The 15,810-nt window shown below is 38.3% G+C and overlaps 2 protein-coding genes across 3 annotated transcripts in view; one reads left to right on the forward strand and one right to left on the reverse strand.

Moving 5' to 3' along the window:
- Positions 1-12,195: 12,195 nt before the first annotated feature.
- On the reverse strand, positions 12,196-13,498 carry LOC109433159 (CD2 antigen cytoplasmic tail-binding protein 2 homolog). Its single transcript, XM_019709558.3, has 2 exons — positions 13,217-13,498; positions 12,196-13,134 (listed from the first exon to the last, which is right to left on the reverse strand). The coding sequence occupies exons 1-2, from the start codon at positions 13,360-13,362 to the stop codon at positions 12,228-12,230; spliced, it is 1,053 nt and encodes a 350-aa protein (XP_019565103.1). The 5' UTR covers positions 13,363-13,498; the 3' UTR covers positions 12,196-12,227.
- A 1,949-nt stretch (positions 13,499-15,447) lies between these two features.
- LOC109425718 (protein DDI1 homolog 2) overlaps positions 15,448-15,810 on the forward strand; it is a 6,621-nt gene continuing 6,258 nt past the window's right edge. Inside the window, exon 1 of one of the 2 annotated variants that reach the window (XM_019701045.3) lies at positions 15,448-15,706. The gene's annotated coding sequence lies outside the window, so the exon portion shown is untranslated. The remainder of the gene's footprint in view (positions 15,707-15,810) is intronic. The other variant, XM_019701053.3, reaches the window with a different exon arrangement.

Consider the following 15,810-nt stretch of genomic DNA (forward strand, 5'->3'; position numbering starts at 1 on the left):
GAAAAGCCTTTTTACCCTTCTTACACCCATAAGAAGGGTATAAATACCGCTTGGAAAACCGACTTTCGATCCGAGGCCCGCAGGGCCGAGTCACATATACCAATCAACTCAGCTCGACGAATTGAGCAAATGTCTGTATGTGCGTGTGTGTGTGTATGTGTGTGTATGTATGTTACAAAAAAATGTCACTCACGGTTCTCAGCCGTCTGTTGACCGATTTGAGTTCTCTTGGAAGCAAATGAAAGCTACTACATCCTAGTAGAACGCTATTGAATTTTATTTTGATTGGACGTTCGGTTACCGAGATATCTTTCAAAGAGTGCTAGGGAGTAGTACAACTTAATTATTTTAGATATTTTTGACAAAGTGTATCACCATAAATTTCTCAGCCGTCTATCAACCGATTTGGGTTCTTAAGGCCCCAAACGAAAGCTACTACATCCTAGTAGAACGCTATTGAATTTTTTTTTGATTGGACGTTCGGTTACCGCGATATCTTTCAAAGAGTGCTAGGGAGTAGTACAACTTAATTATTTTAGATATTTTTGACAAAGTGTATCACCATAAATTTCTCAGCCGTCTATCAACCGATTTAGGTTCTTAAGGCCCCAAACGAAAGCTACTACATCCTAGTAGAACGCTATTGAATTTTTTTTTTGATTGGACGTTCGGTTACCGAGATATCTTTCAAAGAGTGCTAGGGAGTAGTACAACTTAATTATTTTAGATATTTTTGACAAAGTGTATCACCATAAATTTCTCAACCGTCTATCAACCGATTTGGGTTCTTAAGGCCCCAAACGAAAGCTACTACATCCTAGTAGAACGCTATTGAATTTTTTTTTTTGATTGGACGTTCGGTTACCGCGATATCTTTCAAAGAGTGCTAGGGAGTAGTACAACTTAATTATTTTAGATATTTTTGACAAAGTGTATCACCATAAATTTCTCAGCCGTCTATCAACCGATTTAGGTTCTTAAGGCCCCAAACGAAAGCTACTACATCCTAGTAGAACGCTATTGAATTTTTTTTTTGATTGGACGTTCGGTTACCGAGATATCTTTCAAAGAGTGCTAGGGAGTAGTACAACTTAATTATTTTAGATATTTTTGACAAAGTGTATCACCATAAATTTCTCAGCCGTCTATCAACCGAATCGGGTTCTTAAGGCTCGAAACGAAAGCTACTGCACCCTAGAAGAACGCTTTTGAATTTCATTCCGATTGGACATTTTGTAACCGAGATATCTTTCGGGGAGTACTTTGGAGTAATACAACTTAACTTTTTAAGAGGTCTTTGACAAAATGCTTCATAATGAATGAATCAGCCGTGTGTCAATCGATTTGAGTTCTCTCAGCATCAAATGAAAGCTACAGCATCCAAGTAGTATGCTATTAAATTTCATGCCGTTTGTACATTTTGTTTCTGAGATATCTTTCCACGAGTACTAAGGAGTAATGAAATTTACGCTTTTGAGAGATTTTTGATAAAATGTATCATAATACATTTCTCAGCCGTTTGTCAACAGATTTTTTATGATCATATTTGGTTACACAAGTTAGTTATACATGAAAATGCAATTGCATCAAATACATAAAAGCTACTATCTCTTTTTAATATTTGAGCTTAATAAACAGTAGCAAAAATATCACGGACAGTATGTAGGAAAAGCCTTTTTACCCTTCTTACACCCATAAGAAGGGTATAAACACCGACGAACCGACGTGACAGTGGCGATCCAAAACTGTCCCCCCCTAATTTAACGGTCGACCAGCGAAGCGAGCGATCGCTTCTGTCAAATCAGCGCAGACGCGAACCGTTTCCTATATGAACACACGGGGGTTTGGTGTCGAACTATCAAATCATCGCGAGCCGTTATAGAGGTGGCGATAGTGTTCGGTTATTTTTCATCATGGCGTCGGGGGCAACAAATTTGAATTTATTTGTTCTAGCTGTCACGTCGGTTCGTCGGTGGTATAAATACCGCTTGGAAAACCGACTTTCGATCCGAGGCCCGCAGGGCCGAGTCACATATACCAATCAACTCAGCTCGACGAATTGAGCAAATGTCTGTATGTGTGTGTGTGTGTGTGTGTGTGTGTATGTGTGTGTGTGTGTGTGTATGTATGTTACAAAAAAATGTCACTCACGGTTCTCAGCCGTCTGTTGACCGATTTGAGTTCTCTTGGAAGCAAATGAAAGCTACTACATCCTAGTAGAACGCTATTGAATTTTATTTTGATTGGACGTTCGGTTACCGAGATATCTTTCAAAGAGTGCTAGGGAGTAGTACAACTTAATTATTTTAGATATTTTTGACAAAGTGTATCACCATAAATTTCTCAGCCGTCTATCAACCGAATCGGGTTCTTAAGGCTCGAAACGAAAGCTACTGCACCCTAGAAGAACGCTTTTGAATTTCATTCCGATTGGACATTTTGTAACCGAGATATCTTTCGGGGAGTACTTTGGAGTAATACAACTTAACTTTTTAAGAGGTCTTTGACAAAATGCTTCATAATGAATGAATCAGCCGTGTGTCAATCGATTTGAGTTCTCTCAGCATCAAATGAAAGCTACAGCATCCACGTAGTATGCTATTAAATTTCATGCCGTTTGGACATTTTGTTTCTGAGATATCTTTCCACGAGTACTAAGGACAATCTCTGAAGCAATACCTTCTTGGTGGTTCCGGAGAGACGTAGGGTTTGGCGACCATAGGAATGTGTTTTAGTGGGTCGAGGAGAGAGTAGTCCTGGCTTCTACCGGCATTGTAGAAGACGGCCTCATCCCCACACTACCCTAACCTTCCTGTTAGGGTGTTTGATGAGCAGATTTATCCCCCTATGGTTTAGAAGAAAAAAAAAAAAAAAGATATTTTTGACAAAGTGTATCACCATAAATTTCTCAGCCGTCTATCAACCGATTTGGGTTCTTAAGGCCCCAAACGAAAGCTACTACATCCTAGTAGAACGCTATTGAATTTTTTTTTTTTTTTTTTATTGGACGTTCAAATACATAAAAGCTACTATCTCTTTGTAATATTTGAGCTTAATAAACAGTAGCAAAAATATCACGGAATGTATGTAGGAAAAGCCTTTTTTATGATCAAATTTGGTTTTTCAAGGAGCTCTGCATGAAAATGCAATTGCATCAAATACATAAAAGCTACTATCTCTTTGTAATATTTGAGCTTAATAAACAGTAGCAAAAATATCATTGAATGTATGTAGGAAAAGCCTTTTTACCCTTCTTACACCCATAAGAAGGGTATAAATACCGCTTGGAAAACCGACTTTCGATCCGAGGCCCGCAGGGCCGAGTCACATATACCAATCAACTCAGCTCGACGAATTGAGCAAATGTCTGTATGTGCGTGTGTGTGTATGTGTGTGTGTGTGTGTGTGTGTGTGTGTATGTATGTTACAAAAAAATGTCACTCACGGTTCTCAGCCGTCTGTTGACCGATTTGAGTTCTCTTGGAAGCAAATGAAAGCTACTACATCCTAGTAGAACGCTATTGAATTTTATTTTGATTGGACGTTCGGTTACCGAGATATCTTTCAAAGAGTGCTAGGGAGTAGTACAACTTAATTATTTTAGATATTTTTGACAAAGTGTATCACCATAAATTTCTCAGCCGTCTATCAACCGATTCGGGTTCTTAAGGCCCGAAACGAAAGCTATTGCATCCCAGAAGAACGCTTTTGAATTTCATTCCGATTGGACATTTTGTAACCGAGATATTTTACGAGGAGTACTTTGGAGTAATACAACTTAACTTTTTAAGAGGTCTTTGACAAAATGCTTCATAATAAATGAATCAGCCGTGTGTCAATCGATTTGAGTTCTCTCAGCATCAAATGAAAGCTACAGCATCCTAGTAGTATGCTATTAAATTTCATGCCGTTTGGACATTTTGTTTCCGAGATATCTTTCCACGAGTACTAAGGAGTAATGAAATTTACGCTTTTGAGAGATTTTTGATAAAATGTATCATAATAAATTTCTCAGCCGTCTGTCAACCGATTCGGGTTATCTTAGCATCAAATGAACGCTACAACATCCTCGTACAATTGTATTGAATTTCATTTTGATTGGACATTTAGTTACCGAGATTGTATAAATGACGCTTGGTTTCGATCTATAACCATATAGAAACAGACGTAACTCTTAGAACAAGTTTCATTGAAAAACATCGTCATCAAAACATAACCGCCCAAGCTAAACGTACACACTAAGATTTTATTACCGGGCTCGGTTATCAAAGTACCGAATTCTCAACTGCTGAGCTCTCGGTAGTCGCCTCGGTAATTGATATCAACTACCGATTACTCGGTAATATGCTATGCTTAACAAAATGTCAAAAATTACTGAGCTGCTCGTCAAAAAAATGCTGAATACTTTGTAATGGGAATACCGAGTAATCAGTAAACATTTTTTTGTTTTTTTTTTATACCGAAAACCTTAGTAGTTTTTTTTACGATTTTTCCTATTTTTTATCGGGAATCAACAAAATGAAAATAATGAATGATTTGTCAATTTTTTTTTCAATATATTTATTTATCATGGCATGAAATTATATGAATAATACCTATTTGTAATGCTCCGAAACAAGTCCCAGAGCATGTGTATGTGACGGGAAGCCGTAGAAAGGCTAAGTCCTCGTTCGTGCTGTGTACCTGTTGCTTTGATGATGATTTTACATGTGGTTTTCCCGGATATCTTCCGAAGCACTGTATTCATCATCCAAATTACCCAAAACACTGCTGCCATCATGCGTAGAACCGAATGCGGTTTTCTTAATACAGCCCCGTCAAACCAGGAGTGTCACAAGACCCCATCATACATCATCATAAGCACTAACTTCCGGAGCGTGTGGAAACTCCGGAGATAGGAATGCTGCTGGAATGCTTTTGTGACCTAAAATTAAGAGATAACATTTTACAAATGCGAAAGGTAGGTGTTAAAGTAAGAAAAGTACCTGAATTTCGTCTTGAGCCAAACTTTTTGTCCATAGGCCTGTTTTTTTCTGAATTATCACCGCTTCGCACTCACCACGCTTTCGTTCGAAAATACAAATGGCGTTACACATATATACTCCGGGAGACGGGAACTGAGACCTCGTTTAAAGTTTTGAAGAGTATTCAGTAGTTTTTTACTGATTGTACGGTACTTTTAATTACTGAGCTCGTCGATGAGCTCACTTAAAGTACCGAGTAATGCAATAACAATCTTAATCGGTATATGTTATTACTGAAGTTTGTAAAAATATTTTATCTTGCTGAGAAATCGGTAAAATTAATTACTGGCATCGGTTATCTTCATAGCATTTTACTGGTTCCTCAGTATAAATTTACTTTTACAGTTTAGGCTCAGTAAAAATTATTACCGAGGAAGAATTAGGAATTTTAGTGTGTACTGTGCTTGGCCGGGCAATCACTAGGTGGCAGTAGTGAGCAAACGTCAAACAGAACCAGAAACGACGCCAGAACAGCGAGTGATCAATCGACCTATTACCGAAAATTTGAATCAACCGTTAAAAAGGTGATCGATGGGAAGCGAACGGAGTGTGACGTCTGTTTCTAATTTATTTAACTGATTCAACTTATAAAGAATATTAGACAAAGTGTATCTCGATGATTTTCTTATCCATGTAATAATCGATTGGCAATTAACAAGAGATACAATATTCCAGAATATGTAAGATATTGTTTAAACATTCCACACAAGATTCTAGGATATTCTGGCTGGCATTTCTGGTAGTTGAACCCATGGTCGATGATCCTATTATGGAAAGCAATCAACTTGATGCCAAATGTACATTATTTTTAGAATGGCCAAAAATCACAATCATATATACGAATAATACAACAATAATTTTAATAAGTCTAAGAAGGGTTCTGTTCACCATAGGTGGATTAATTCAGGTTTTTAAAAGTAATTCCATTCACCGGATTGCTAGAAACATAGAATATGGTAGTTATAACTAAGGTGGAATTTATATGATGTTTGTTTATTAATTATATGTTCAAAATTTATTGGTAAAATCTGCGCAGAATTAGGACCACTATTTAAATAATACCGGTTCCTAAGTCTGCGCACCTAAGAAAAACAAGAACACGAAGAAATGCAGAAAACTCAATTGGGGCTTTAAATTTAGAAAAATGTATTGATTTTTTTATTTTATACGAAAGAGCACATTTTCCTGAGTCACTATGATTTTTTTCAGATTTTTAGAACCTTATTTTGGTACCTAAAATCAATTTCAAAGAGATTTTTAGAAATCACCTTTTGACAGCTGGACAACTGTTTGACAGCTCCGCCCAGTACAAACTGCGACGAGGGGTGATTCGACAAATCGCTCCCATACAAACTTCAAATTGATTTTTAAATAGGTTCCCGGGCTCCAAAATTCATGAAAATTTGGATTTCGGCTCAGTTTGACATGCAGATTCAGAATATCGAATTATCTCAACACCGTTAAAGAAGCCAATTGTTTATTGCCGATTCTGATTCCTCGAAGACAGCAGTACAGGATGCGCATGGAGAAAAAGAGATTATATTCATTATATATGTCGCAAAATGCTTCAGCTGATGAGGCAACTTTTTAGCAGCTTCGCTAACGGACACAGATTTCAGGTGATTTCCAGTACTTGTAACACCATTTTATTTTTTTACAAAATAATGGGCATTAGTTTGAAACATTTTTTCTTCACAAACTTTTTCATTACTATAGAAACAATATTCAAAAAATATATTTGAAGCTAATATTCAGCTAGCGCCCATGATCTTGTCGTATATTAGAGAAAGTGCGCCGAATTAGGGACTGCGCAGAATTAGGGCCGGTCACGGTAGGTAATCATTACCATCTATCAAAGTTGCGACTGCTGCTTGACGAAATAACGACGAAAGCACTAATGATGACAAAGGCACATTTTAAGCGCAGCTCGAACCCGAATGCGGCGCTGCCCAAGTCACAACGCCGAGATTATTATGGGAGATCTAAATGCTCAGGTAGACCAGGGAGAGCAATTCAGACCAAACGATTGGAAAGCTTAGCGCCCACTAGCTGACGAACGAAAACGGCTACGACTTATCAATTTTGCTGCCTATTCAAGAACATGGCCATTCGTACTACATCATTGCTGGGGGTTACCTTAACAGATATTAGGGTGAATGCTTTTGTATCAGTTTTTTGCGCATAACTGGTAACAGATTTATTTCAGGTAGCAAACTCTTAATGGGCTGCAAAACGGTGAGTCGATAAGGAGAGTGTCCAACAAAGCTCAGGTTCTCACAAGTTCCTACCTTATGCTTCCACGAATCAAGCGATGACAAAGACCGCCAGTTAAGAGTTGTGTGCTTAGCTGGTAGTGCAGTCTGGGCACTGTTGTCCTTCTGACTTCAGCTAGATTGATGAGGTACGTACCGAGCGTCTTTTCACCAAGGATGCGCGGCTCAAACAGCGTCTGTTCTGCCATCCAGCGGCTGAGTATGAAATGCTCCTCCACCGGAAGTTATACCTAAGGTGGCAGCCCCACCACGGGGCACAGAGGACCTTAGGCCAACAACGTACTGTTCCCGAAACCCAAAAACCGTTACAGAAACCGAAAATGAAAGATTACGAACTGATTCAACGGCAACGACTTTTAGCGCGAAACAATGGACAACAATTGGAACTTGGAATGTATTAACCCCAAGCGCAGCAGGGTAAACTGGCACAACTGATTGTGCTAATTTTCGCCGAATGCCGGTTCCCCGAATGTCGTTTCCCCGAATGCCGGTTCCCCGAATGGCCCGTTTCCCCGAAAGTCAGTTCCCCGAATGACCCATTTCCCCAAAAAGACTGTATATTACATTTTTGTTCGAAATGATCACTTGCCACAAAATGTTCGTGTCCTAGGTTATTCAAAAAGATATGCTACCATAAATAGATAGGTCGTTGGAATCAATTTGGTTCTAGAATGAACGAGCAGCAATGGAAAGAAGGAGTTATATTCTTCATTCAGCAGGGTTTCAGCAGGTCTGAGGAGAAATCAAACTTGAAAGAACCGCCTATAAAATAAAGAAGGGTGTGATTCGGGGAAATGGGTCATTCGGGGAAAAGTACTATTCGGGGAAACGGCATTCGGGTAAAAGTAGCACAACCGGCACAACTAGCCAATGAGGCATGCCGTAGCTTGAGATCCTAGGACTTAGGGCCAATTTCTTCACCTCGGCTTAACCGGTAATCCAGGCTTAAGCCAAGGTGAAGACCGGGTTTAACGCTTAAGGCAAGGTGAAGAAATCGGCCCTTAGTCCGTTGGCCGAACTTTGGAGAACACAGATTGGCGTCGGGTCAAATTATGCTATATACTTTGGCCTACATACAGAGCCGTAGCGTGCGGTTGGCCAGGTTGGCCCCCGCCAAGGGCGCTAGGATTAGAGGGGCGCCGAAAAGGCTTGAGGCTTGAAGAAAACAGGATAATGCTGGTGTTTTCTTGAACGTTATCAAGATTTAAGCTAATTTTCAGTATTTGAGATTGACGATATGCTTTTTTTTTAGTTTTTCCACATTCTGAAAAAAAAATCTATTTGTACCGACTTTTTGAACTCTCTAAGCAGAATACCCTCCTTCGAAGCAGATTTCCCTTGTTTATTTTAACCATTTACCATGATGTTACTTGAGAATTTTCCTACTATTTTAGTTTGAGAAACTATGTTAGTTTTTTTAATGAGAAAAGCTAAATCAATATGCTTCCATAATTTTAGTGAAAGTTTCTTCCTAAAAATTCCTAAACATTCATACTGGGGAACGTCTTGAGGGTACTTCCAAGGATTCAAGGATTCTTCAGAAATTTAGGAAGTTATCTGGGAATTTATTCAGAAGTTACTCAAAGGAAACTTCTAATATCTCTTTAAGCACTAGAGGTTGCTTCATGAATGTCTGCTAGATTTTCCCCTTTCATGAAATTCTTCATAAGTTCTTCCAGAAAGCCATACATTTGAAATTCTTCAGAAATTTCTAATTGTATTCCATTGGAGAATATGAGAATGATTTTTTATATAACTTCTCCAAATTCTTTTGAAAGCCTTCCATGGATTCCTTTACAAATTTCTTCATGGATTCCTTCAAAAGACCTTCTTAGGGATTTTTTTAGAATATCCTAAAGAGATTCCTTAAGTAATGTTTGCTGGGATTCCTCCTAACATTCGTCCAAATATTCTTCCTTCAAGCGTTTCTTCACGAACTACTCCAGCAATTCCTGCAAGAATTACCACATGAATTCCATTGGAAATTCTTGTTGAAATGTCTCCTGGATTTTCATAAGCACCGAATATTACAGCAGAATTCCATTAAAAGTTCCTGCATAATTTCATTTAGTAATTCCAGCAAGAATCATTTCAAAGATTCCAACAGAAACTAAAATATAATTCTTTAGAAATTCCTGCTAAAATTTATCCATGTCCATGGTTTGTCTAATGATCACTGAAAAATTTCTTTCAGATATTCTGGGAAATATGTTTACTAAACTTAAGAAGAAATCTTTGGTAAAGTTATTCTGGTAAAACCAATTAAACTAATCCCTGAAAATCAAAAAATAGATCGTTGAAAGTTTCTGAAAACTCATGAAACTAAATTAATTTTTTTAAACAAAATTCTGTTAAACAAAAAAAAAAAATCAGAGCAAAAGAAAAAAAAATACTGTAAGAAAAATATTTTAAAGACATTTATAAATCATTTAGTAATGATTCTGAAATGTCATTTCGAATGGTTGTGCTGGTCTTAGTGAAAAATTCATTTCTTGAAAACAGCAAAATCGAATAGAAAAAAACTTTGAAAAAAATTAATAACTTAAACTTAACAATATCCAATTGTCGTGGGGCGCCAATCTGGGTGCTTGCCAAGGGCGCCATGAGACCACGCTACGGCTCTGACTACATACGAGGTGAACACGCTCCTCGCCACCGTGAAATTGGTGTCTTGCTCAGCGCTCATGCTCACGCTGCACTCATGAAGTGGGAACCTATTAATGAGAGGATAATTCAAGCATAATTTTTCAAATCGACGTATCTAACTTTTTCACTGATCTGAGTAAATTCATGGTAAATGTTGATGACTATTTCACTAAAATAGTTTTTTTATAAAAAGACTTTTCATAAGTTCTTTTCGTGCTTAAGGTGAAACATCAAGAAATCCCTTTGAAATTTTTCATTCCAACTTTAGAGGCACAAATCTGACGAACGAAGCATCGAACCAAGCCGTACTTGTTTATCCTGGCTTTACTCACTTGCAAAAAGAGGCAGCTTTTCCAAATCAAGAACATTTGTTTACGATTTTTTAAGATTGGTACTCTTGAAAACGTGAGTAGGAGACCAAGTCGGCCATTGTGGCAGCCATGTTTGTATTCTCTGATGTTTCTCCTTAACATCACCAGGGATATAGCACGCACTAGGTAAGGTAAACAAAACCTACTCATTCCATATCATTTTCACAATGAATTTTGACAAAAATACACATACACCGGGTTGGTTAGAGATACGTCATGTCAGATACGTCGCTTTTGTATGGTGCCAGTTTGGTGTATCTGTTACTTTTAATTTTGGCTAGATACGTCGTTTTGTTTTCTCATATATCAAAACGGTGTATCTATCAGTAAAGTTGTAAACATCAAAATAGTTAGATACGTCGTTTCGAAAAATATGCTTAGTTAAACAAATTAAGCATTATTATTAGTAAGGTGAAACCATGATTTTTTTTTTTTTGATAACGAATACGTAACGATTTTTTTTATTCGTAGAATACGAAGCACTCATTTCTTCTACCAAGCATATCTTTCTACGTTGTAAGCTTCGCAGAAGTGGGACAAACTCAAACATGTTTTTGCAGTCTTCAAAAAAACCTGATAATAAAATCTAGCTGTCAAAAATGGTTTTAATACATATTTCAACTCTCAATTGCTTTCAAAATTAAAACTTCGTTCACAACTGAAACAAAAATCGTTTATTACAGTATTTTTGGCTGACAAGCATAACGTGAACTCTACAATTTTTTGAGGTTAGGTATTATTACCCACAAAGAGCCTGGAAATTTAACCAATCTAGCTTCTGCTTGTCCAATTTTGTGATTTGCGTACTATTCCCTTAAGTAGTTCGGATGCTTCTCTGTCAACATTGATTAACTTATTTATTGGATGAATTTAATTTACGAGCGTACTCGTTTGAATTGCCAGTCAATGAAGGTTTTGATATTCACCCATTTGAAAAAAAAAATAATACAGTCAAAATAAATTTCCGAAAAAAGTTTACTATACTGGGCTTGGAAAAATTTTAACTTCGGGCAACGATTTCCCTCCAGATTTTTCATTTGACAGTGTGCAGTGCGCACTTACAAAGTAACAAAAGTAGTTTTCTACCTTAAAGTTTGAACTTGAGACTGTTTCGTCTACTACTTTTGTAATTGTACTCTTGTCACTCTCTTTTTTCTTCACCGAACTGTAAAATGATTTTTCTTCCTAAGTGTCAGTTTACCACTTGAGTAAAGATTGAGGAAGATTACAAGTGGTAGTCGAAATACGCGTATCTGTCAAATGATAAGCAACATAGGGCGGAATTAAAAGTTACGAAACTGATTACACTCATTCGAAGAGGGTATTCTGCTTAGAGGGTTCGAAAAGTCGGTACAAGATGTAAAATGATGCTGCTTGACTGTGCATAAAAATCAATCAAATAGGTATTTGAATTTTTTTCTTCAAAAATAAAAAAAAAACTGCTGAGACTGCTATCGCTCGATAAAAAAAAAGCTTTCAACAGTTCAAACTTTACTGTAGCCCAGAATCTTCATGTACTTTCTCGCAAAAATCTTTCAGTTTTTGAACTCTGATGTTGAAAGCTCCGTTAATATGTTTGATGTGATTTGTGCTTTGTACAAAACCGGTTTGACTATTTTGGCTTTGAAGTTACTACAATATTTTGAATGCTAGTTTATTTTTTTTTTCAAACGCGGGACATTATTACGATTTGAGACGAACGCGGGACATAATTTGTCGCGGGACATTTGGTCAAAATGCGGGACTGTCCCGCGAAACGCGGGACGTCTGGTCACTTTACACTGGAGAGTTCGGACCTAGTTGATCCATCTTGCTCTTTTGCGGTGTTTCGGACGTATGAGTCATACAGATGGATTTCTTTCCTTACTAAACGTTTCACAATTATCATCTAGAACATGCTGTATTAAGCGGGCTTACAAATACAAATCGAAATCAATTCTGGCAGCAGAGTAAAATCTTGAATCTTCAGCACCTACCTTCCTGACAAAAGCTCCGCTACTAAACCGACCTTCGTCAGCGTATTTTTGCATCTGTTCCGTATTGAACGGACCATGTATTTGCTCTGCCTCCTGTTGTTCCTTGTACTCCCACATAAGCACGTCTTTCTTTTCACTCTCTTGATTACTGCTGGTGGATGTGGAAGGCTGAGCATCACTTGAAGAAGACTCCTTCGGATCATCGTCTTTTAGTTTGCTTTGTTCCTTACTGTCGAAGTCATCCGCGTACATGTCCAGTTCATCCTTGGCCGGCACCGATTTGGAATCATTTACCTTTTTCTGTATCATCTCGTAGGTTTCATCGTAAATGTCCATATTGCCCTCCCGTGTAAGAATCTCATTGGCGAGTTCGGTCAAGCGGGTAACCTTTTCACTGGAGTCATCCAAAGTTCCAGCTTTTTTCATCTTCCAACGTTGTGCCGTCGTCAGTTTCGCTGTCTTTTTACCAATTCTCTGCAGAGCCTTCTTTATAGTTTCCTTAGGTTCCATCATGCCCAAAATGTTTTCATACGTTTTCGCTGAATCAAATCCTTTGGCTTTCTCGTCTTCTTCGTCATCCGAATCAGAGTCGGCCAACCCTTTCAACTCGTCTTCCTTTTTCTCCTTATAGTTTGGATCGTTCTTAATTTTGACCCAATCGATGTTATCCAACCAGTTGTCCCGGATCTCCGCCCCTTTCTTCCACAAGTAGTGTCCATCTGCATCGAAATGACCTTCCTCCATTTCCTCTTTCATGTTGAACGGGGTGATTTTCACCTCGTCGTCAACGCGGGAAATACCGTCCTCTTCGCCCTCGATATCATTTCCATCCAGGACATTGTACCTACAGGATCGAAAAAAAAAATAAAACACCATTAACAACAAATCCTTCCCCCGCACCGTTGGCAATCAGAAATCATACTCACTGAGCCTCGTCGTCGTCGCCGCTGTCCTCTTCGTCCGAGTCGAGCGTGTGCTTGCTGGTGGACGGCCGATTGCTCTGCTGATCCCTTACCAGATCGTCCAGGTAGTTGTCCTCTTCGGCCACTTCCGATGCGGTGCGTTTGGACATTGCTTTGCAGTTAAAATTTAGGGTTTTGAATGATTTTTGTAACAATTTGCCGAAAATTATCACCAAAACGTATTAGAAAACAAATAACACGACGCCTCGCGCAAATTTTTTCGACTGACGGATCGCTGATTTGCACGCACACACTGACAGAAAACGACCGAGGGGTGATGCTAGAAATGGAACAGAAATCGAAGGTATCGGCTTCGATTAGTTGCCGGGATTTCTGTATTAGTTTTAGGTGTTGTTAATAGTTTAATAGTTTATTTAATCCTCCTAAGAAGATGTCCATTAATAACGTAAGGGAAACTTCACGATTTTTCGACACTTCCACCCTCCTTGTAAGATTTTTTGTTAGAGAATCCCCTTCCCCCAAAAACCCTTACGTAATTAATGAACAGCCCCTAAGATGTTAGGATTTTTGCACCACGATGGCGTAGTGCACGTTTTGCGTGCCTGTCTGGGTCTGCTTAGCAGAGGTCAATCCGTTGTTAATAATATCATTATCAACGCTTTTGTTGTTTCGTAAAACGGACTACTGGGTTTTTAAATTTTGAAAAATTTATCGATTTTTTATTTTTATTCAAAAGAGCGCCTTTTTCTGAGCCACTATATTTTTTTTAAGATTTTTAGAACTTCCTTTTGGTACCTAAAATCAATAAAAAAAAATCAATACATATCACCTTTTGACAGCTGGGTAACCACCAGGGTGCGATGACGTCACGTTTTCGATTTCATCATCTTTTACCAATGTTTAGGGAACTCAAAAGGATTGTTAATGGGGGAACCCAATTGATGTTGACTGCAAACAATCCTATTGGGTGGAAATAGGGATGTCATACACTCAGCGAAAAAAACTAGCGAAATTCATCGAAATACCTTATGAAAATTTGCTATAACTAATTCTTATGGATGACATAAGAATACCTTATGAAAATTGATCGTGCTTGCTATGACAAATTTCATAAGATAGACTTATGAAAAGAACAAAAAAATCTTAAAATGATGCAGACTGGATTCGATCCATGAACGTCGGGATCACCGAGCCCGTGTTTTATCCACACGGCTACCGACGCTTGAGAATACCATGTTGCTAAACATGAACAAAAGCCAAGCTGTGAGACGTCATAGAGTGACCTTATGAAATTCATCCGAATCATTATGAATTATTTAAAGGCCGTTTCATAAGTTGGGCCTTATGGAAATCTTAAGGTTATTTGGCTGAGTGTATACGTGTGGGTAACTGCTTGACAGCTCCGCCAAGTAAAAAATCCGACGAGGGGTGAATCAATCGCTTAAGAAGCCAATTGCATCGCAGAAGCGGTAACAAAAGTTACTTTCATTGACCTTGACGGGTAGAGGTAAGAAAAATATTAAATAGTAAGGGTCTGTTCCAATTGGAGAATTAAAATTAATTTTCACTTAAACTTGACAGTTCGATAATTATTTCCTTAGGAGAACTGTCAACTTTAAGTGACGAACTGTCAAATTTAAGTAAAAATTAATATTAATTCGCCAATTGGAACAGACCCTAAATACGATTAAAATACTTGAATCCCGGGATAATGGTAACCTACACGGAAAAATATTAAAACCCAAAGAATAAGTTTTAAAAACTCAAATTTAGCTAAACTGCTTTTAGTTTTAACTCAAAGTTGGGTTGTTTTCTCCCTCGCCCCACCGCAATGTTGTCGAAAACAAAGAGAGAAGCACCGACGCATCCGCTGCTCTTCCGTGGAAGAAGCCAAATTTGGGTTTTCTTGAGTTAACCCAAATTTGCGTCATTTGAGGCCTCCGTTGGGTGAAAATAACTTACCAGTGGGTTATTTTTTTTTGCCGCTCTCAAACGAGAACTACTCACTCACCACTTTCGCTGTTTGACGCAAATTTGAGTTATTCCACGGAAGACCGGGATTGCGTCAAAACAACTTAAATTTGGGTTGATTTGTAGTTCCGTGTAAGCGACACGTAGGTATCAAAATCTAGGACTTCACTGTACTTCATGCACTTTTTGACAGCCGAGTTTGCATGTGTTGGTGCTCCGCGACATCATCGCTTCGCTTTGGTCATCATCGGCCATCATCTTCTTATCCTCATCCGTCGTCGTCGTCGTCAGTCGGTTCGGTCGCAGTGTCCGTAGCTAACGGTGACATCGTATAATTTGCATTTTGGTCGCTGAAAAGACTAATTTTCCTGAAACAATTGGCATTTAAACGTTGGAATAATTGTAGCATTGTAGTGCAATTGTGGTAGAAAAGTTGTATTCATCGAGTTGCAACTGTTTTGGCGAAAAAAAAACAACATTCCTAAATTGGACAGTGCGTCGAAAACAAGCATCCAAAAGTAGGTAAGTACGGGGAAGGGATGGCGAAAGATGGGAACAGCGGAGGCGGAAAGGCGAATGTCCTCTGGTTGTGCTATTGCGGATTATAAAATTCGTCATTTCACACG

The sequence above is a fragment of the Aedes albopictus genome, chromosome 3 (genome assembly GCF_035046485.1).
Source record: "Aedes albopictus strain Foshan chromosome 3, AalbF5, whole genome shotgun sequence".
Classification (NCBI taxonomy): domain Eukaryota; kingdom Metazoa; phylum Arthropoda; class Insecta; order Diptera; family Culicidae; genus Aedes; species Aedes albopictus.